Source organism: Schistocerca gregaria, chromosome 2 (assembly GCF_023897955.1).
Source record: "Schistocerca gregaria isolate iqSchGreg1 chromosome 2, iqSchGreg1.2, whole genome shotgun sequence".
Classification (NCBI taxonomy): Eukaryota; Metazoa; Arthropoda; class Insecta; order Orthoptera; family Acrididae; genus Schistocerca; species Schistocerca gregaria.
Window position 1 is genome coordinate 500,570,604 of NC_064921.1, and position 23,934 is coordinate 500,594,537.

At 42.3% G+C, this 23,934-nt stretch overlaps 1 protein-coding gene across 1 annotated transcript in view; it reads right to left on the reverse strand.

The window, feature by feature from the left end:
• The window catches only part of LOC126328360 (protein takeout-like), a 142,396-nt gene extending 118,834 nt beyond the window's left edge, over positions 1–23,562 (reverse strand). The window contains exon 1 of the mRNA XM_049996029.1: positions 23,046–23,562. Within this exon, the coding sequence (XP_049851986.1) occupies positions 23,046–23,337 (292 nt within the window). The 5' untranslated portion in view covers positions 23,338–23,562. The remainder of the gene's footprint in view (positions 1–23,045) is intronic.
• Between the last annotated feature and the right edge of the window lie 372 nt (positions 23,563–23,934).

The following is a 23,934-nucleotide window of genomic DNA, read 5'->3' on the forward strand; positions in this document are numbered from 1 at the left end:
AATCGTGACAAATTTAACGCAAAGTTGGGAACCATGCTGTAGACGAAGTAAATGATTCCTGCTATCTTGGGAGCAAAACAACGCGTGACGAACGGAGCAATGAAGTTATAAGCAGACTAGCACAAGTGGAGAGAGTATTTCACAGCAAAAAAATTCTACTGGTATCAAACATAAGCATAATCGACAAATTTCTGAAAATCGGAAATTTGTGGTAAGGACTATGGGACCTAACTGCTGAGGTCATCGGCTCCTAGGTTTACACACAAATTAACTAACTTACGCTAAGGATAACGCACACACACCCACGCCCGAGGGGACCAATTTCTGAGAATATAAGTCTGAGGCGTGTATGGAAGTGTATCATGGATTGTTAAAATAACACAAAGAAAAGATAACTGAGTGGTCTGGGACGTAGTATTACAGAAGACACTGTGGGAAACACTAGAAAAAGGGACGGGATGATTGATGTGTGAAGACACAAGAAGAAGAAAAACATAGTGGAAGACAAGGGTTGGAATATACAGGGTGTTACAAAAAAGTACGGCCAAACTTTCAGGAAACATTCCTCACACACAAACAAAGAAAATATGTTATGTGGACATGTGTCCGGAAACGCTTGCTTTCCATGTTAGAGCTCATTTTATTACTTCTCTTCAAATCACATCAATCATGGAATGGAAACACACAGCAACAGAACGTACCAGCATGACTTCAAACACTTTTTTACAGGAAATGTTCAAAATGTCCTCCGTTAGCGAGGATAAATGCGTCCACCCTCCGTCGCATGGAATCCCTGATGCGCTGATGCAGCCCTGGAGAATGGCATATTGTATCACAGCCGTCCACAATACGAGCACGAAGAGTCTCTACATTTGGTGCCGGAGTTGCGTAGACAAGAGCTTTCAAATGTCCCCATAAATGAAAGTCAAGAGGGTTGAGGTCAGGAGAGCGTGGAGGCCACGGAATTGGTCCGCCTCTACCAACCCATCGGTCACCGAATCTGTTCTTGCGAAGCGTACGAACACTTCGACTGAAACGTGCAGGAGCTCCATCACGCATGAACCAAATGTTGTATCGCACTTGTAAAGGCACATGTTCTAGCAGCACAGGTAAAGTATCCCGTATGAAATCATGATAACGTGCTCCATTGAGCGTAGGTGGAAGAACGAAACTAATATGAGCTCTAACATGGAAGTTAAGCGTTTCCGGACACATGTCCACATAACATCTTTTCTTTATTTGTGTGTGAGGAATGTTTCCTAAAAGTTTGGCCGTACGCTTTTGTATCACCCTGTATATGCAACAAATAATTAACGACGTTGGACGCTAGTGTTACTTTGATATGAAAAGAGTGGCACAGGTAAAGAAGTTAGTCGTACAGCAGCTGGCACCATTAAAAAAAATAGTACCTCGATCCAACGAACTTGCCACGCGATATGTTTTTATTTATTCAAAGGAGTGCTGCGATCATATAAATGAAGGAGATTGTTCTTAACACAATTAACGAGTTTTGTTGATAGCGATTTCGTATTCACGAAGAGATAACAATCTTTACAGGATGGGAACTAAGCGCAGTGTCAGTTCTTCACAAAAAATATTTTACTGTGAAAGTCTTCTTAATAGTACATTGGAGATTTACCCTCATGAAATCATCATTTCACCCTCGTCAACTGAAATATGTAGTCGTTGTAGAAAACGAGACTTTGTTTCGTATTAAGTATCCGCTTTGATACCAGTTCATCATTATCACCATCTATTCAACATCCACTTCTAGATGAATGCCTCCTGTAGACTTTTCCTTGCATTACGGCCTTCGGCCATTCACGTCCACGCTGCTCTCGAGAATTGTCTCACGTCACCCACCCACCTCTGATTACGTCATCGTCTCCGTCCTTCCTTAATCCTGCAAATGCTTCCTTGGCACAGTGTTCATTCTAGATGTCCCATCCACTTCCATTAGATTTTCACTGCAGTCACAATTACGCTTTCCTCTTCAGGCTTACCCTGAGTCAGCTGTTTCTTTCTTTTCTTTTTTTGCTAATTCCAAACATCTACCTCCCGATAGGTAAGTGAACGGTGCTTGCGTAAAAAGTCCACATGTCATTTCAAAGCGGGTAATACGAGCACAAACTGATTTTAGCGTTCCTTTTTCGACACATGGAAAGCTTGTATTGGTTAACCAGGTTGTGCTCGCAAAAATCATTAAGGCCATTTTTATTTTTTGTTTCTTATTTTCTTTTGTTCTGCCAGTAATTGTCTTCAGCAATAGTAAAAACGGATGCTTCATAACTGGGTCTCTCATTTCACTGTTAACGTTTGGTCAAACGTTTAATCAGAGAGAAAAAAAAGGATTAACTAGAAACTACAGGATGGACTTTGTACGAATTTACGTAGGTAAAAGGAGAAGTGGACAAATTTGGTATAAAACCGACCAGCGTGAGGTCTAGTTTAACCAAGAAAGATTACATTTCTTGAAAGTAATCAGGGCAGTAAAGAAAAACTTCATTGATTTTAGGAAGAATTGAAATATTTCAGGGATAGCTGCTGCTAGCTTTATAAATGAAGTGGTAAAAAAAATATCAAATCATAGCGTAAACTGAAACTTCCCTGCTTTCTCTGTATCTATATCTTCTTAATAATAATAGAATGCTGAGCCATGTTTAAATACATTTCATGGTTTCTGAACAAAACATAAAAATAAAAAAATTGAAAAAGAAATGGTCAAGCGTATTGTGAAATTATTTATCTAAAAGTAAGATATAGAATAGACCAGACAAACATTTGACGTATCTTTGAACGATGGTATAAATCATGTATAGAAAAAGAGGTGCGCACTGAGAATTAAAAATTCAATGTTTAAATTAGAGTCTTAAAATTGTAAAGGGTACTAGAGGATATTTGTCAGTAGGAATTACACTCGGTGGTATCCTTACGTCACTAATGTAGGAGCATCTCAACTGCTACACACTACTTTGAACATCATTCAAAGGCGCATCAAATGTTTCTTTAATCGATTTTTTTCTTTCTTTTGGCCAAATCATTTCACAAAATATTTGACCATTTTTTCTTAATTTTTTATTGGTGTGTTGATATACATTGTTTTAGCCATATTATAATTAATTTCGAGGTCAACTTTCAAATTTGTTTCTTTTGTATTGCAAGTTTCATCTCCACCGAAGACAGTTATGTTACATTAGCTTCTCCAACGCGCCATTTTTTGTGCAGTTTTTGGGTTACAAGGACTCCATGAACAAAATTTCTTCTGAAGGAAGAAAACATTGTCCTTTACTATATATTGGATGTATGTAGGTTATATAGCTCCTTCACTTTGTCAGTTATAGTTGGGAATCGAGGAACTTACTAAAAAAAACACACCTAGAGTGGCATGCCGAACCGACATAATCCTCCTTTCTTCTGTTTTATTTCAGTATGGACCGTACTTCGGAAGAGCAAGTTTCGAATACATGTCCACTCAAACAGATTTTGGTTTTTCATGGTTTCTTTAAATCATTTCAAGTGAATTCCTCGAACAAGGCCACAGTCGATATCCTTCCCCATGTTTTCTTGTACACCTGTTATTAGCATTACGTCACATCGCACTTGGGCAAGTTCGAGACCTCTTTTGTCGAAACAGCTATCTTGTCTTCAGTCTTTTATGATTCTCGGATATCTGCTGATGGTAATGAGGAGCAAATACAAACACTTCAGTAAGTGCCGCTGAGAAAATAACAAAGTTCAAATTGAAGGTTGCAGTAATAGGCCTCCGTCACACAATGCAATCATTGCGAAGGCCATGAACCTGTTAGCGGTCAAAACGTTTAGTGAAAAATTATAGCTTTCTTTCTGACGAGATTGCAAACTACGAACAAAGACAAGAAGTATTATTGTTGTGTGGATGGCTGGATATGTGGTAAATTTACTGAACATATGCAGCAGCTATGCCTCATCCCTTACTGAAGCAAAACTTTTTTATATTCATTAAGGGGCGTTGGTTTCTTTTCTGTACCCACATGTATTTGATGTTTTGGCGGAGGTATGACAATAAGTTGTCAGTTATTCATTATGATTATTATTGATTTAATGGACTAGATTAATTCATCAGCTTCTGTGTCAGTTACTAAGATTTCATCTTGTGCTCATAATTAATTTAACTTATACGGACGTATCTAATTGTTGGTGGACAAAATTTAGTGGAAGATTTGGTATTGTCTAATTTTTATTTTTAAGAACTGTGCAAATCTCTGTTATGACGTTATGACTACGCTATCGTCTTTCTCGTATTCCATAAATGATAAAAGTTTTAATTATGTTTAATGTTAATTGGAAGACCGCAGTGATCACTTTCTGAATCGTATATCCCTATATGAGGTTTATTTCCTGTTAAATTGCAAACAATAAGTTTGAAAAAGCATTTTCGCACTTTTCAGGATATACAGAAATATTTACCGCAGTTGCTGAAGAACTAAAAGCTATCAATAAAACCTATTTTCACAGTTTATTTGCCCATTTACCTTTTAGAATTGTATTTCTTATGCTTCTAATTTCTTCTCCCGTTTTCCATCTGGCATCTTCCATACAGTACTGTATTCGAACTGTTCATCTGAGAAACTGGTTCCTCAGCTCTGGAGTATACTTCGATAGGAATGGATTTGGTCTGGCGAAGAAAGATCTGTTTGCCTTCGCTTCATAATTGCTTCCTCCCTTTAGCCGTATTGAGAGATCTTAGTTCTTAGACAGGGTGATTTGAGAACTACTGTTTAAAAATGTTTGTTCTAGACAAATAGTTCAAAAGCGCTTTGCTGTTCATCACTTTGGCTTTGTGTTATTTTTAGTCAATATGAATTAAGCTGTAATTGAGCCGAATATATCGTTTAACAATTTTTCTCTGTCCTACTTTCGTGTAGAAACAAAACACTAAGTCTTTTAATGAGGTTAAAACTAGTATGTCTTCGTTAATTTTTCTCTTTTATGTTAGTTCTCTCTTCGAAAGAAATGTTCAGTAGTACTGATAACTGCGAATTTCTCTTAGAATATTAAAAAAAAAAACGAGAATATCTGTTGCTTGATTGTTTCCCTTTCCCACGACATCTTGATTTTTTTTTCTTTCAGATTCTATAGTAAACGCTGGATTTTTATTTCATTCCTATTCTGATCAGGATTTTGAATTTCGTCTTGTATTTGGGCGACTGTAAACACTAGTACCGTACAAGCATGCCAGTTTCACTTTGACTGCCTGACAAAAAAGTGAAGCGCCCGTAATACACTGTCGGATGTCACTGTAACTTCGAACACGAACACACAAAAGAAGGTTGTATAGGTGGTTACAGGTGCAGGTACAACAGCCACCTGAGTGGTGCATCGTGTTATTAGTGTTTAGTGTTGTTACCAGGCCTGGTACGGTATATAAGGGACGTGAACAGCGTCAGATATTCAGTAATCACTGTGAAGCACTCGGAGATGTCGGGTACTCGTGTGAGAGATCGTTATCAGCATCTGACAGAGTTTGAAAGAGGCCTCATTGTGGGTCTCCATATGTTTGGCTGGTCCAATCACGCGATATCCAGATTTACGGGGCATTCGGATTACGCAGTTGCCCGATGTAGGACTGCATGCTAACGTGAGGGCAGGCAAATCGTCTTCAAGGTTCCGGTCGACTTCGTCTGCCCGCGACAAGGGAGGGTCGCCGTATTGTGCACCAACTCTACATCTACATGGATACTCTGCAAATCACATTTAAGTACATGGCAGAGGATTCATCGAACCACCTTCACATTTCTCCATTATTCCAATCTACGAGCTTTGACTTCCCTTATTTTATCGTGGTGATCGTTCCTCCCTATGTAGGTTGGTGTCAACAAAATATTTTCGCATTCGGAGGAGAAAGTTGGTGATTGGAATTTCGTGAGAAGATTCCGTTTCCTTTCTTTTAATGATTTCCAGCCCAAATCCTGTATCATTTCTGTGACACTCTCTCCCATATTTCACGATAATACAAACGTGCTGCCTTTCTTTGAACGTTTTCCATGTACTCCGTCAGTTCTGTCTGGTAAGGATCCCACACGGCGCAGCAGTATTGTAAAAGAGGACGGACAAGCGTAGTGTAGGCAGTCTCCTTAGTAGGTCTGTTATATTTTCTAAGTGGTCTGCCAATAAAACGCAGTCTTTGGTTAGCGTTCCTCACAACATTTTCTATGTGTTCCTTCCAATTTCAGTTGTTCGCAACTGTAATACCTAGGTATTTAGTTGAATTTCCCGCTTTTACATTAGACTGATTTATCATGTAACCGAAGTTTGAGTTCCTTTCAGCACTCAAGTGAATGACCTCACACTTTTCGTTATTTAGGGTCAACTGCCACTTTTCGCACCATTTGGATATCTTTTCTAAATAGTTTTCCAGTTTGTTTTGACCTTCTGATCACTTTATTAGTCGATAAACGACAGCGCCATCTACAAACAACCAAAGACGGCTGCTCAGATTGTCTCCCAAATCGTTTATATAGATAAGGAACAGCAAAGGGCCTGTAACATTACCATGGTGATCTCCTGAAATCACTTCTGTTTTACTCGATTACTTTCCTTCAATTACTACGAACTGTGACCTCTCTGACAGGAAAACGCAAATCCAGTCACATAACTGAGACGACATTCCATAAGCACGCAATTTCACTACGAGCCGCTTGTGTGGTACAGTGTCAAAAGCCTTCCGGAAATCCAGGAGTTGGGATCGATCTGAAATCCCTTGCCAATAGCACTCAACACTTCATGTGCATAAAGAGCTAGTTGTATTTCACAGGAACGATGATTTTCTAAACCCAAGTTGACTGTTTGTCAATAGACCGTATTCTTCGAGGTAATTCATAATGTTCGAACACAATATATGTTCCAAAATCCTGCTGCACATCGACGTTAACGATATGGGCCTGTAGTTTAGTGGATTACTCCTACTATCTTTCTTGAATATTGATGTGACCCGCGCAACTTTCCAGTCTTTGAGTACGGATCTTTCGTCGAGCTAACGGTTGTGTATGATTGTTAAGTACGGAGCTAGTGCATCAGCAAGGAACCTAATTGGTCGGAAATGAAACTCCATCTCAACCCTTCACATTTGCACCCGCCATCCAAGAACGAGTAGTGGGCTCCGTGCAACATTTTGTGGGATTCCGCACCATTGATCAGAGACTAACAGCAGCCGGACCAGGGAATTACCGACCCTTGCGCAGACTGCCGTTAAAACCAAAACATAAACCGCTGCGTTTGGAGTGGCGCAGTGACCGGGAAGCATGGACTGCTTATGATTGGCGTCGCATTGTGTTCAGTGATGAATAGCTGCTCTGCACTACCTCTCATGACGATCATGAGACGATATTCCATAAACACGCAATTTCACTACGAGCCGCTTGTGTGGTACAGTGTCAAAAGCCTTCCGGAAATCCAGAAATACGGAATCGATCTGAAATCCCTTGTCAATAGCACTCAGCACTTCATGTGCATAAAGAGTTAGTTGTGTTTCAAAGGAACGATGTTTTCTAAACCCATGTTGACCGTGTGTCAATAGACCGTATTCTTCGAGGTAATTCACAATGTTCGAACACAATATATGTTCCAAAATCCTGCTGCATGTCGACGTTAACGATATGGGCCTGTAATTTAGTGGACTACTATCTATGGTAGTGACCTGGAGTGAGGTCCTATTCTTCCACTGTTCTGGAGTGACACAGCGGTGTTATTCCTGGCGTCATGGTGTGGGAAGTTATGGAGTATGATTCAAACCACGGCTAGTAATGATTGAAGGAACTCTGATGGGCATCGTGCATCCTCATACATCACCTCTCAGATGACAGTCTCGTAGTGCCATTTTTCAACCGGACAATGCTCGTCCACGTATGCCACGTCTCTCTATGAGCTGTCTGCGTGATGTCGAGGCGCTCCCGAGACCAGCAAGATTCTCAGATCAGTCTTTCATGGAACATGTGTTGGATCAGCTCGGATGTCAACTCACCCCAGCGCCAGTACCCAGGATATCAAGAGTTAATTACAGCAGTGGAGGGCCAGCTTGCCTCAGGAGAGGACACCCTTCCCAACTGAATAAGGGCTCGCATCAAAGCCAGAGGGAGTACAACGTCATACTGTAAAATGATCTCGTACTGCAAAGTTCTTCATAAATTTGACTCGATTTTGTAATCAGTTAAATAAAATCACATATTCTCTGAGACCGTTTGCTCTCCTCTTCTGCGCGCTTCACTTTTTTTGTGAAGCAGTATATTTTTCTCTCATTGCTAATACCAACGTATTTATATATTTTTTAAAAAGCTGACTTTGTTATTCAAATTTGCTTCAGCATTTATTTCTGTTCTTGTGTATATGGTTCAAATGGCTCTGAGCACTATGGGACTTAACTTCTGAGCTCATCAGTCCCCTAGAACTTAGAACTACTTAAACCTCACAACTTCACAAGGCGGCACTTCGAAGTATTTCTATCTCTCGCGACCACGCGCAAACCGCTCCACACTCTCCAAGCCCTTCCGCCGATTCCGCGTCCATCACGCCGTCGCGTCCAGCACTTCCCGTGCCGTGAGCCGTACCTTCCAGAACTGCCGCACTGCTCATAACTGCCTCGTGCCCTCCCCGGAGACGATCGCTGCGATTGGCTAGAGCGCTCCCGCCCTGTCGTCAAGCCAACGCCCACTCACGAACATAATGAAACATATTCGAAATACTGGAGTTACATTTAAACAAACTATACTGGACCATAAACAAGCTCTAACACACATTATTAGATACATAAACAAATTAAATAAACATACCTGTATATCAAAGGAATAGAACAAGAGGTAGGCCAGTTTCCTAATGTCTCTGTCCTTTCTAAAACTCAGTAAATATTTAACCAATTTCTCCATGAATAGTATATATCGGATATAAACAAAGACATAGAAGAATAAGTATATTTATAAGCATGATGCTACCGTTTTTTCGTGTAACTGTGGAGTACTTATGGCCTGACGCGATCGATAGCATTCGGCCACTTCGACCTCCAATAACTCATGTACTATTTAAGTTACATACCTGTAATTCACACCAATTTAGGTTTACACTAATAACTTTCTAAAGACACGGCGATCGACAACATCGGATGAAGCGTTTACATTTTGGAAATTCGTTGCTGGGTCTTGCTTGTATAACTTACCGCCAGATACTAAAATTTAAATTAATAAAGATATTGAAAATCTGATTACACCATCAGATTCGTCGTGCATATGGTAATAATGTACTTGTTTCTTTTTTAGGTATCATGATTCATGTGGCTACTATTAACTTCTATACCAACTGTGAAATGTCTGACATTAAGGTTTCACAAAGTCCGCCATCTATGGCACTAAAGGCATGGACATCTCCTTCATCGACACAAAGCACTGTCCTCGTCACAGCGGAATTCCCAGCCACGCGGCTGGGGCTACCCCTCTCGTCCGGCTAACGTTCGGCATCACGTGGTCCAGCAACTGTGCGTCATCACGCCGTTGTTAACGAGCCGCGGCTTTGACGAGCGTCCTGTGCGGCCGCCTCAACTTCGAACATGGAATATTTCCAGGGCGCCCCTACTAGCCCGTTACCTCACAACCATCCAGATTTAGGTTTTCTATCGTTTCGCTAAGCTGATTGAGGTGAGTGACCGGACGGTTCCTTTTGAATGGAGACCCCCGATTTCCGTCCCCTAATTTGTGCAATCTGAGCTTGTGACCCGTTTATAATAGCCTTCCTTTTCCTTTCATCGTATACAGGGCAGTATCGAGCAGCCTTCATTTTGAATCATTTCCTGGAAATGAGTACACATCCTTTGCTTCCACTATGATTTATAGTATCTTTCATCTAAACAACGAAGCTCAGTATATGCCAAACTAATTCCTCAGTTTGATGTCCGATTGACATCACTGCTTTTAGGATAGGTGGGAGTAGCTTCGTCGCCGCGTTGTGTATGTAAATCTGCCGCCATCATGCGTCACCATTATCTGTGCACTGAATGGCACCGGATAACTACAAGAACTCAGGAGGGCCTTAGGCCCTGCCTTTTATACCATTCCTATTAACTGTTGTTACTAGTCGTGTGATGTCATTGTCTGTACGCTCATTAGATGTACATGCACATGAAAAATCACCATTTGGATTTTGAGATATTCCCAGAAAGCAGAGTTCGGGTGAGAAACGGCGACTTTTTGTTTACATTCGAATCTCTGTGTTCCTAAAGGGACACTGTACATTACATATTATAATTACATTCTAGCTTCCTCACTTTTATCATCTGTATTTACCAATGCATGGGAGTAAGTAAAGAAGAGATAGTGAATCGAATCAGAGGCAGAAAATTTTTATGGAATATCTTGACTAAAAGAAGAAATGTTTGCGGGATCGACACGTAGTCAATTTTGTAATGGAGAGAAGTGTGGGAGGAAGGGTAACCACTGAAGAGAGAACCCAAGGCTTGAGTACAGTAAGATGGTTACGATGGATGTTGGTTGCCGCAGTTTCGCAGAGCTGAAGACATTCACACAGGATGGACAGGCAAACTGGATTTCAGGCCACACTCATCCTTTTGTTATAATTTTAAAACGAGTAAGAGATACTAGATATTCTACGTGCATTAAATGCGAATATTAACTGAGCAATCTGAGTCTGGATTTCGTCTATTGATTACTTATGCTACGGAGGACACATTGCCTTACCCGGAACAGTCTCTGTCTCCATTCGATGATGTTACCAGAATTTGGCAGTGTAGAAGATGGGACTTGCATATGGAAATACAGGACGAGATGTTGAAAGCAGGGCTTTAAAATAAATGACATTGGGCTCAGGTCAAAGGGTAACTTTCCTTGTACCGTGATTAAATAACTAAAAAATTTTCTCGCATGGTGCTCCATAGTATAACTGTTTAAAGTTTTACACTGGATTACCCTCAAAATGGTGCTTAGTACTTTGTTTATGAGGAAGATGCCACGAGAAGTAAGTACAAGCAGTAAAGGAATGAAAGCGAGAAAGAAACTAAAACATAATATTTCTACATAGAAATAGCAACCACTTGTTGGGCAATGTGTTAACTTACTTACTTTATTCCTGATTGTGTCTACGCATTGGACGTCATAATGCGTCTTTTAGTCTGGTTTCTACGTCACAACTCCATACAGTAGCCAAAGGTCTAACGGGTTTCTTCTTCGGAGGAAATTTTCTTCGTCAATTCCTTTACTTCCACTTGAACTTAGTCCTATGTCTGAAGATTTATCTTCGTCAGAACGACATGCTGTGTTCTGTTTACTAGAAATTCTTCAACCCAGTCACAAAGTTGGTCTGATATTCCCTACGCTCTAACTTTGTTCATTATGCGGCACCTGTCATGTAGGTGACGTAGTGGTCAAGGGACCGCATTAACACTTGGAAAAACTGTACTAAACGCCTTCCTGAAGTTAAAGAATACGGCATCTACCTGGATACTTGTACGTACTCCTTACTGGACCATGTGGACGAACAAAGTGAGCTGGGTTTCACACCATCGTTCTTTTCGGTTCCCATTTTAGTCTCTACAGAGGAGATTTTTGGACCCTAGAAATGTGATAATACCCGAGCAAAAAAGTCGTTACAAAATTCAGCTTCACTCCCACAGTCATCTACGGTACACTGCTGCTAAAAGAATATCAAATTCCTATGGTTACTCTACGTAGAATCATATTGGTATACCACAAACTTCAGTGACCTTACGTCTGTTACGCGATTTCTTGACTTTCTATCCCAAGGTCACTTACTTCGATATTTATCGTTTTGACGTTCCTGCAACACTTTAAGAGAGTTAAAACACTTTGGAAAGAGATCTTTGGTGTTTCGCCCTTCCATCATCCGCCATTTTGATGCCTTTGTGGTCAGTGAGTGGACTGATTCCTTTGATCCATTTACTGACTTAACATAAGACCAAAATTTCTGTTAGATCGGTAGAATAAATTTCGCTTTAGAATTACTTGAACGCGTCATACATATCTCTTTTTACGCTAATTTTATCTTCGTTCAGTTTTTGTTTGCCTGTGAACGTTCGGCTACGTCCAAATTTGCAGTGAAGCTGTTTTTGCTTTCGCAGGCTTTTCTATTGTGGCTGTCGAACAACTTTGCTAGGCAGTAGCTGCCTAAGGTATAGTGAATGTTTCATGTTAACCGCTCAAGTAAGCCGAAATCCCTTTTTTGTCCCACTTGCTATGAAGAAATACCTTTCTCCGTTCCTTTAGATACTTATTTACAGCCTTATTCAATGACACTATAGCGCCTTATGATCGTTGGTTACTTGTTAACTGAGTCCTAAAGTTGGTGACCAGGAGAGCTAAGATGTTTTCATGAGCTGCGTGGGGTGGCCGCGCGGTTTGAGGCGCCACGTCAGGGATTGCGCGGCCTTTCCCGCCGGAGGTTCGAGTCCTCCCTCGGGCTTGGGTGTGTGTATTGTCCTTAATGTAAGTTAGTTTAAGTTAGTTTAAAGAAGTGTATAAGTCTAGGGACCGATGACCTCTGCAGTTTGGTCCCTTAGGAATTCACACACATTTGAACATATTCTCTTGAGTCGGTTCTCTAATTGACTGCCGAAGGAAGTTTTCGGATAAGATGTACGAAACAATTTCACATGATTCCCTAACCCACTCTAATCACCTGACTCTCTCAGTCTATAAATGGTAAGTTGAAACCTTCCCCATAATGGGACAATATTAGAACCTCCAGCATGATGACCATTCAAACGCAATGACTTATTTTGTTGTTATTGAGATGATTAATTGCGATTGTAAATATATACAGAATGTCCTGGTAGGAACACTATTAATTCTGAAATCATTAGATAGCTTCCTCCCGAAAACGTAGTCAACTGAAAGAGAACTGTTTGTCTGGTCGATCGCCATTGATATGCGTTCAGTAACGAATATGTACATCATATTCCTAGAAGTTGTAAGTCTCAGTTTTCAGCTTATTTACTGCGGATACAATCGTGACATAATGTGATTAACTCCGTTTAATAACAAGTAAGCATATATTTCCTTGACTTGGGACGTGCCTCCATGGCAAGGCCAAATTGCGCTTCTGTTTCCTGGTTGGGACTGGAGTCAACTCATTACTTCAGGCCACTTACCGATGCTTGCAAAACCTAATGTTTTTTCTGGGTGTAGCAGCAACAAAACGTCGCGTTGAAGAGCGGAACGCGTTGCGTACTTTTATCACGGATGTGGGAGATGAGTCAAGTTTTTAAATCCGAACGTTGGAAGTTCATTAGAAGGCATGTCACTCAGGCTGGTTGTGTTTCAGTGATTTTTTCCACACATGTCAACGAGTGCCACTGTAGGTGTCAGTTATTTCCTATCTCAAGTAAGAAAAGTAGTTGACATTCAAGATATTGGGTGTCAACAAAAAAAAAAGTGTTGGTGGTTGTCTCATCACCCGTCTCAGATACAGCTAGGTGCGGTGTCCAGTATACCGGCATATGACGACCTCGGTGTAGCTTCCGTTGTGCCCCTAGGGCGGCGTTTTATCAGTACGCAGTTGTGCCGAATTGGGGATCATCTGGGCTCGAGTTTCGGTAAGCCCCCCCCCCCCCCCCTCCCAATGAAGTGGTGTTGCTTTTCATTGATTCTACACCTACATCTACCAGCGCAGATAGCCGTGCGCATCAAAGCGTTCTCTTCCGGGATGGTGAGATGAACCGGTTCTGGTTCGAATCCACCCAGTGGACTAACGACGAGGGCCGGTGTGGTAGCATGCCTGGATGTAGTTTTTGGGCAGTTTACCAAATCCCACTAGGTAAATATCGGGCTGGTATCCACATACCGCCTCAGACACAGGCTAAGAAACATTTAGAAAGCATTCTCAAACTTGCTCATAGAAGGTAAACGCGCCGATTTTGTTCACTGAGTCTATCCTGGGGTGTGAATAGAATGATGATCTTAGATGTTTAGGGGTGCCTATAATCAGCAGACCCTACAGCTTTATCCATATGATTACTCCGCAGTTCACGTCACTTTCAGACTATTTCTCAGCCGATCCACTCTAGAATGGCACGTGAGAAAAACGAGTACTCTGGTCTTTCCATGCGAGCACTGATTTTATTACGGTGGTCATTTCTCCTCATGTACATGGGAGGTATCCGAATATTTCCGAATTCGGAGGAGAAAGTTGCTGATTGAAATTTTGTGAAAAAAAAATTCCCGAAAGTGAAAAAGTATTTGTTTCAATGATTGCCGCACTTACTTGCTCATATCTGTGACAGCCTCTCCTCTATTTTAAGGTAATATAAAACGAGCTGGAGAACCTTTAACATTGCAGCGCGTCAGAAATCGTAAATAATTTAATGATTATAAAAAATCCGCCTCGATTACAAATAGAAACCGGGTGTTGACCTAGGTTTCGGCGCGGATAAGCACGCCTTCTTCGGAACACACAAAAACTACATGCCTCTTTGGGCAGTTTGCAGTTCTTCAGAATACACTAAAACTACGTGCCTCTTTAGGCAGTTTGTAGTTTTAGTGTGTTCCGAAGAAGGCGTGGTTATCCGCGCCGAAACCTAGGTCAACATCCGGTTTCTATTTGCAATCGAGGCGGATTCTTTATAATCATTATGAAACGACCTGCTCTTCTTTCAGCTCTTTCGATATCCTCCGTAAATCCTATCTGATAAGGATCCCACAGCACGTAGCAACTAATGGACAAGCGGAGCGTAGAGAGTGTCTTTATTAAATTGGTCGTACCTTCTAAGAATTCAGCCAACAAGAAGCAGTCTTTTGTTCTTCTACCCCAAAACATTTTCTATTTGATGGTTCTAATTTAAGTTGTTCGTAACTGTAATCCCTGGTTACTTTGTTGAATGGGCAACCTTTAAATTTGTATCATTTATCATGTAACCGAAATTTAACGGAAGTTTTTTAGTATTCATCTAGAGTCTCTGAAACTTATTATTTTGTTATTTTATCCATGTTCGATCTTGTGAACTACGCGGTTGTTAATTATTGTTGGTGAATAACGCAACCAGCCAGAAATTCTTTTAATTTGCCATTATTTCATTGCCATAACCAGTTTAGGGTTACCATGTCTATCTTCAGATGACTAACATTTCCCATGTGATTGATGTTTTGCTCAGCAAAAGGCGACGTGCTCACGAATAGAACATCAATGTAATTAGAAATTTCAGCCATCTGAAAATGGGCGTGGTAACTAGAAATCATTTACGGCAATGAAATAAAACATTTGTTTTTCGTGCCGTACGTATATATTGCTAAGTCGTTTTGTAATCTATATTGATCTTTTGATGAATTTACTAGATGATAAAAGACAGCATCATTCGCAAATAATTTAAGGGAGCTGCTCATACTGTCTCTCAAAGATTTAAGCAGATAAGAACTAATAGAGAGCCTGAAACGCTACCTTGGGGAACGCCAGATATCACTTCTGCTTCACTCGATAACTTAGAACCAGTTACTGCGAAATGTTAGGTTTCTGACCGGAACTCATGGATACAGCCACTCAACTGAGGCGATACGCCACGGGCTGGCACGCTGTCATCCTGAATTACATTTGTGATGTTTCCTTACATCACTCCAAATGAATGACGGATGTTTCCTTCAACAAGTCATAGCTGATTCCTTTCCTTAATCTATCGCAACAGTGCTCGTGGTGCTTCTCTATTAACTGCTGTGCCAAGAGGATTGTGTACTTCCTCTTCGCGACGAGGCCGCGATAACTACCGTTTCTTTGGTTTCACTACATCAAAGCGAAGAATCTAGAAATACAGTACAGCAGGAATCACATCATCATTGTATAGATGTCCGAAAGCGTAGGATACATAAATGTTGGTGGTCGGATACACCCTCTCAGACTTTGCATGGAGATGTGAACTCTCTTCCTCCCGAAACCGCTCGGCTTGCACATCAACAGAAAAAGACAGCGCAATTATTTTCTCAAGAAAGAACTAGTGAAATGGAGGCACCAACTTTTAACAACACTTCGATGATGTATTGTATACAGCGTACCTGTCAACATCTTGTTAAAAAAGAGAAAAAAGAATTCCAAAATCATTGCGAATGCCACCTCAGTTTGTTTCTGAAAGTAATCTTTGCAGTTGTTAGGTGGAGAATCACATTTGCTTGTAACACAATCTTAGCATCATCCGTTGAATATACTGCGGAATTTGGCTCATTTTAGTAGTGATAGACGGTAAATCATCGAGTAGAACAGAAATGATGTACCATGCTTAATGACAGACAATCGTGCAACGAACAGTAATCCGTGAGTGGAAAAGAACGCAGTCCCCCCTCTGTACCAAAACAGGATTCGTGATTCCTCTCAGAGAAGTCACAGTTCGTAGTGATAGACGGTAAATCATCGAGTAGAACAGAAATGATATCTGGCTTTCCGCAAGGTAGTGTCACAGGCCCTCTGCTCTTCCTGATTCTCATAAATGATCTAGGTGATAATCTGAGCGGCCCCCTTAGAGTGTTTGCAGATGACGCTGTAATTTACCGTCTAGCAAAATCATCAGACGATCAATTCCAATTACAAAATGATCTAGAGAGATTTTCTGTATGGTGCGAAAAGTGGCAATTGGTACTAAACAAAGAAAAGTGCGAGGTCATCCACATGGGTACTAAAAGAAATCCGCAAAATTTTGGGTATCCGATAAATCACACAAATTTAAGGGCTGTCAATTCGATTAAATACCTACGAATTACAATTACGAACAATTTAAATTGGAAAGACCACATAGATGACATTATGGGGAAGGCAAAAAAAAGACTGCGCTATGCTGGCAGAACACTTAGAGGATGCGACAAGCCCACTAAAGAGACAGTCTACATTACACTTGTCCGTCCTCTGCTGGAATATTGCTGCGCGGTGTGAGATCCTCACCTGGTAGGATAACGGAGGACATCGAAAAAGTGCAAAGAAGGGCAGCTCGTTTCGTGTTATAGCGCAATAGGGGTGAGAGTGTCACTGATATGATATGCGAGTTGGGGTGGCAGCCACTGAAACAAAGGAGGCTTTCTTTGCGGCGATATCTATTTACGAAATTTCAATCACCAACTTTCTCCTCCGAATGCGAAAATTTTTTGTAGACACCCACCTACGTAGGGAGAAATGATCATCATAATAAAATAAGAGAACTCAGAGCCCGAACTGAAAGATTTACGTGTTCCTTTTTCCCACGTGCCATTCGAGAGTGGAATGGTAGAGAAGTAGTATGAAAATGGTTCGATGAACCCTCTGCCTGGCACTTAAGTATGGATTGCAGAGTAACCACGTAGATGTAGATTTTGTGCACGAAATGACTCCTCGATTATGTCTAGTAAATTTTCGATAGGATTCATGTCTTACAATTTGGATGACTAAATCATTCTCTCGAACTGTCCGGAATGTTCGTCAAACCAGTCGCGAACAGTTGTGGTCCACTGATGTGACCCATTTTCGGTCATAAAAATTCCACACTTGTTAGGGAACATGCTGTTCATGAATGACTGCAAATGGTCTCCAAGTACCCGATCATAACCAGGACGCAGTTCATTCCATGTCAACAAAACTTGCACCACTATCGAGCCACCACCAACGGTGCCGCATTGACGACTTGGACCCAAGACTTCATGGGGTCTGCGCCACACTCGAAACCTTCCAACAGCAATTTCCAACTAAAATCCGGACTCATCTGACCAGGCTACAGTTTTCCAGCCGTCTAGGGTGCAAACGATGTTGTCACGAGCTCAGGACAGGAGCTGCAGGCGATGTCGTGCTGTTAGCAAAGTCACTCGCGTCGGTCGTCTGCCCATTAACGCTAATACGTTCGTCGTACGTCCCACATTGATTTCTGCGGTTATTTCACGCAATCTCGCTTGTTTATCACCGGCAATACGCAAACGCCTCTGCTCTCTCTCGTTAAGCGAAGACCGTCGGCTAGTGTGTTGTCCGTGTCAATAGCTAATCATACAATGAAGACTTTCATGACTTGATGTTTCAGCTGACGAGAATTCTTCCGTCGTCCATGGAATTGTTCTATCCCTGAAGTTTCGTCCAAAGCTACGTTGGAGATCTTCAGAGGGCCTCCGGGTTGTGCTAAGTCTGGCCGACTTTGGACGGAACGTCAGGGATAGGAGAGTTCCATGGACCACGACCATACAACCCGGAAAAATTCTCGGCAGCTCAATAGCTAATGCCTGCAGTTTGGTATTCTCGGCACGCTCTTGACACATTGGACCTCGGAATACTGAATTCTCTAACTAGCTACGTCATCGTTGGTCACATCGGATTATGGAAGTAAGTCTGTCGTGCCCTTTCTAAGGAACCATCCCGGCATTGGTCAGAAGCGATTTAGGGAAATCACGGAAAACCTATAAATCATGGTGGCCGGACGCGGGTTTGAACCGTCGTCCTTTCGAACGCGAGTCCAGTGTGCTAACCACTGCGCCACCTCGCTCGGTCGATAAATTTTATGCGACATAATATTCCGTCTATCAAATATTGATGGAAGGTGCTAGGGTATAGTATTTAGCTTTAGAAGTAATACCGCAGCTCTCCGTTTAAGAAAACAGCCCGGACACGTGCAGATCTGTTATTAAATATTTGAATGACCATTCCCTTACTCTATAACATTCTGTATGTAGTGAGGATAGCAGAACCCATTGTAAGAAGGAAGGGGGGTTTAGATATCGGTCCAACCAACCTGATTTGCTTTTCTGTAATTTCACTAAGCATGGCTGCCTAGGTTATTTGTTCGGCTGGGATGTGAGTGATTCATATTCACAGCCTTCTGCAGTTGAGAAAGTACACCGTCCTTAAACAGTGATATCAGGAAACTCTTACGTCAGCGAAGACTTCGTAGTTTAAGAAACATGAAACTTAAGCGTCATTTTCATCTCGCTCAATAATGTCACTTCTACTAGGTTATACCTAATTATTTTATTTCTGTGACTGAATTCAGTAGCGATATCCTTTATCCTATACTCAAGCCCTGCATTTATCTACAGGGTGGCGCACGAAATGTGTTACCAATTGTTTCTTTCACAATTTACAACGCACATTAGATATTCCGCTGGGATCTCTACAGCAGTACCAGCAGAGCTTTGAAAAACATATGAGTTACGAAATGACGTGTAATTCACAATACTGCCGGTAGGAGACTAGTAAGCAGTAATGGCTGACAATGGAAGACTGACGACACAGCAACGATCGGCAATTGTGTTACTTTTTCATGAAACGAAAACCCTTGTTGTGACTCAGAGGCTTTTTCGACAACAGTTTAACACACTATGGGTGCCTTGCAAGAAGACCACCCACAGGTTGTACGATAAATTTGTACAGGAAGGAACAGTAGTGGAAGCGAAGCGACCTCGGCCTAAGCCTGTCTGTTCGCCGGAGAATATTGAAGCAGTACGAGTTGCTGTACAGAGAAGTCCCGGGAAATCGTGCAGAAAGGCCTCAGCGCAACTGGGAATATCCAGAAGCTCCGTTCAACGCATTCTTAAAAGTGACCTCCAAATGTACCCACACAAGATGACCTGTGCACAGAAGCTCACTGAAGAACACAAGCAGCAGAGACTACTGTTTGCTCAGTGGGCGGAGGACAGGGAAGAAACTCTCAACAACGTTTGGTTTTCAGACGAGGCGCATTTTCATTTAGACGGTGTGATTAACAAATAAAATGTACGCTTTTGGGCCACTGAAAACCCACAAGTGCTTCATGAACGACAACATTATGCACCGAGTATTACAGCGTGGGCAGCAATTCCCAGTCACGGACTTAATTGGACCCTTTTTCTTTGAAGAAACTGTGAACAGCACGCTTCACAATAGCTTCATTTCACAGCTTCTTGCTGCTGCCTTGCTCTTCAACACGCAGTGGTTCATGCAAGATGGAGCAAGGCCACATACTGCAAACACTGTGTTGGAGATTTTACACGAGCATTTCGACATGCGGATCATTTCACTCAGGTTTCCAGGTCGCTTCAGTGACGGACAAAATTGGCCCCGCAATAGCCCAGACCTCAATCCTTGTGACTTTTTTCTTTAGGGGTACCTAAAGGAAAAATTTTTCCCGAAACGTCCACGTGATTTAATGGAGGTCAGAAGACTTATTCTTCAAGCTTGCAGTGAAATTACGGAAGACATGTGCCGTAGGGTAATCACTAACTTCAGTGTTCGTTTGAAGGAAGTTAGGAAACGAAATGGTGGACATATTGAGCATGTGCTGAGTTAGAACAAATCTCCATGGACGGCTCTTCATTGTAGTATATGTTCCTTGCAGATTTTCTTGACAATAAAGTTCATATTCAGAAACAAAATGGTAACACATTTCGTGCGTCACCCTGTACAAGCCAGACCCCATTCTCCCACAAAGTGGAAATTTTTCCTGTGTCGTTCGCAACTTGTGTAGAATTACTAAATGCTGATACTGTAGTGAAGACGTCAGCAGTGTCAGTAAATTGTCTGGGAATCTGCTGGCTTTAGGAGCCTCTGTCACTCATAACCAAATTTTTTGAGTTATATAACAGTGTTATTATTTATCTTTATTGATCGACGTTTCAATTGCATTGCTGATATCTTCCTCAGTGAGCAACGTCTTGACGCTGGCTGTGAGCCCTGTTCACCATCCTGAGAATGGTTCCTTTCATATGTACGGCCTGCTAGTGAGGTGAAATATAGATAAATTTGTTTTAGGATACGTTTCGTTTTGAGTAAACAATTTTTTCTTCTTTTTCTCCATAAATGTTTCGTTGAAATTAGATCATCTTCCGCGATATTTTTTCAAATTTTCTTTCAGTCAAATAGCAGGAAAATGGATTATAGTGTAATTATGTAATTTCAGTTTTTAAATAATATATTCACAATTTCGAAAAGAGACAAAATATGTTGTACACACCTTTTTAACACTTGCTGAGGGTTTAATAGCCCTCTCAATTTTGTGTTACAGCTGTTTTTCTTTCACAGTTTGTCATCTGCTACCATAGAGAAATTACTGTAGGAAATTATTTACATAACACTGTAAGATTCCCATTGATAAATTTCTTGAGTAAATAACTTTTGCACATTAATTTGTCTATGCTTGCACTGTGGAAGAAAAACAGCTATAAAACAAAATACAAAAAGCGATTACATCCACTGCAGCTTCTAACAAGGTATATACAAAATATTTTGTCTGTTTTCGAAACTGTGAATACTTTTCTAAAAAACTGAAATTGTGTATTTACAGATAGCAAAGAACAATTCTCCTGTCATTTAAATGAAAGCAAACGAAGAAACCCATTGATGCTGGTGTAACTTCAATAAAACATGTCTGGATAAAAAGAAGAAAAAATGTTTACTCAAGGCGTGCCCCTTCAAAAACAAACTGATTTGTAAGGAAACGCGGGTGCAAAGAGTGACCTTCAACCTCAAGATTGAATGTTGATAGGTGAACAGAAAAATGAACAGATGCAACTACTGATTGGTTATAATTAAAAAGTAGCTACTCACGGAAGTCCAGTGTTGGCTCTAACTATCGTATGGAGGTACAACTTGGCAAATAAGCTAATATGTTAATGTGGGACCCTTTACGACGGAAAAGAATTAGTTTCAATTTTGGCCACTAAGAGCAAATCTGGCGCTACACAACATCTCATTGACATCGCTGGTGAACATATTGTGTAAGCGCCAGTTAATAGTAAAATCAAAATTATGCCTTTATCACCTGTGCGGCTTTTCTGCCCATGACCCATTGCTAATCCACCACAAAATTTATTGCGTTTTTTTTTGCACTCACAGCACCAGATTTGCACCTGGTGGCCAAAATTGTAACTAATTTTTTTTCAGCGTAAATCGGTTTCGCATTAACGCATCAGAATACCTATCATGTCCCGTGCCGTACGATAATTACAGCCCACGCTACACTTTAATTATAATCGTCTGGTACTTGGAATGTGATCTCTCAGGTGTGATTGATTAATGGTTTGAAACTTCCTAACAGATTAAAACTCTGTGCCGGGCCGAGACTCGAACTCGGGACCCTGGCGGAATTAGGGCTGTGAGGATGAAGCGTGAGTGGTGCTTGGGTAGCTCAGCTGGCAGGGCACTTGCCCGCGAAAGGCAAAGGTCCCGAGTTCGACTCTCTGCCCAGCACACAGTTTTAATCTGCCAGGAAGTTTCATATTAGCGCACACTCCGCTGCAGAGTGAAAATCTCATTCTGGAAACATCCCCCAGGCTGTGGCTAAGCCATGTCTCCGCAATATCCTTTCTTTCAGGAGTGCTAGTTCTGCAAGGTTCGCAGGAGAGCTTCTGTAAAGTTTGGAAGGTAGGAGACGAGATACTGGCGGAATTAGGGCTATGAGGACGGGGCGTGAGTCGTGCTTGGGTAGCTCAGTTGGTAGGGCGCTTGCCCACGAATGGGAAAGGTCCCGAGTTCGAGTCTCGGCGCAACACACAGTTTCAATCTGCCAGGAAGTTTCATATCACCGCACACTCCGCTCCAGAGTGAAAATCTCATTCTGGAAGCATCCCCCAGGCTGTGGCTAAGCCATGTCTCCGCAATATCCTTTCTTTCAGGAGTGCTATTTGTGCAAGGTCCGCAGTAAAGTCTGGAAGGTAGGAGATGAGGTACTGGCAGAATTGGGGCTGTGAGGACGGGGCATGAGTCGTGCTTGGGTAGCTCAGTTGGTAGGGCATTTGCCCGCGAAAGGCAAAGGTCCCGAGTTCGAGTCTCGGCCCGGCACACAGTTTTAATCTTCCAGGAAGGTTCATATCAGCGCACACTCCGCTGTAGAGTGAAAATCTCATTCTGGGTTAACAGTTTTGTTCCAGGTGTCCAGCTGACCAGTTGTTTCATATTTCTGCACGATATTTAGACGGCCAGCCCAGCATCTCCTTCAGGTTGGAGTCTACGTACTCAGTACACATAATACAAATCTTGCAGCACCTGGGTCGGTCGTCAAAATATCGTGCAGAAAAATAGAAGCCACAAGCCGAAAGCATACCAGTAAACTACTTGGGAGATTTAATGTGGTGCTAGAACAGCAGGGTGGTACTCACGGTTGCTACCAGGCAAGGGAGAGCCTGTGGTAGGGCAGACGCAGGCCAGCCCCAGGCAGGCGAGCAGCAGCAGCAGCAGGTGTTCCGCCGGCCACCAGGATGGGCCGGCGCCGCCACGTCCTCTGGCGGCCATCGCGTGCGTGGCGGTCCCGGCGGCCGACGCGCCGCACGCCCTTCTTGAGCAGCTTCTCCGCCACCACCCAGAGCTTGAGGAGGCCGCAGGCCGCGCCTCCGCACATGCGGCTCCCGTCGTCTCGCCTCCGCGTTCCGTGGCTGCCGGCAGAGCTGGCATCCGTGCTGCGAGTGCCGCGCGCCACCTGCGGCTGCGGCTGCGGCAGCGGTCCGCGCGCCGTGACGTCACCGGCGCCCTTGGCCACCAGCGGTCGTCGCGGAAGACGCCGCGCTTGCCGAAACGCCAGGCGGCGCGTGCGGTTTTCTTGCCCCCTCTACAATCCTACAGGTCCTTCACTCCTGCTTTTTGTCTTTCTAACGTCAGTGCCGTCTTCTGAGAAGTGGCACAGCGCAAACATTACGACTTCAATTTATTTCTTTCGCAATTGTTCGTTGTGTGACATTAACGACCTCACGCACGGTGTTGTCTTAGGTGCAACAAACAAACGGCTAGTGAAATAACAACTTCATGTTGGGTAGGGCACAGGTCATGTGACACTCCTCAAGCTCCGTGCAGTGAGGGAAATGCACGTACGACAGTCTGGTTTAAAAGGACGCTATAGATCAAATATTTTCTATGCGTTTATACTGAGCAACGCACCGTGAGATCACAAGGATCCATATATCCAGCGTCTCGGCTATTCCACACTATTGTAGCACACGGTCAGCAGCTCGTGGTCTCGCTGTTGCATTCTCGCTTCCCGAGCACGGGGTCCCG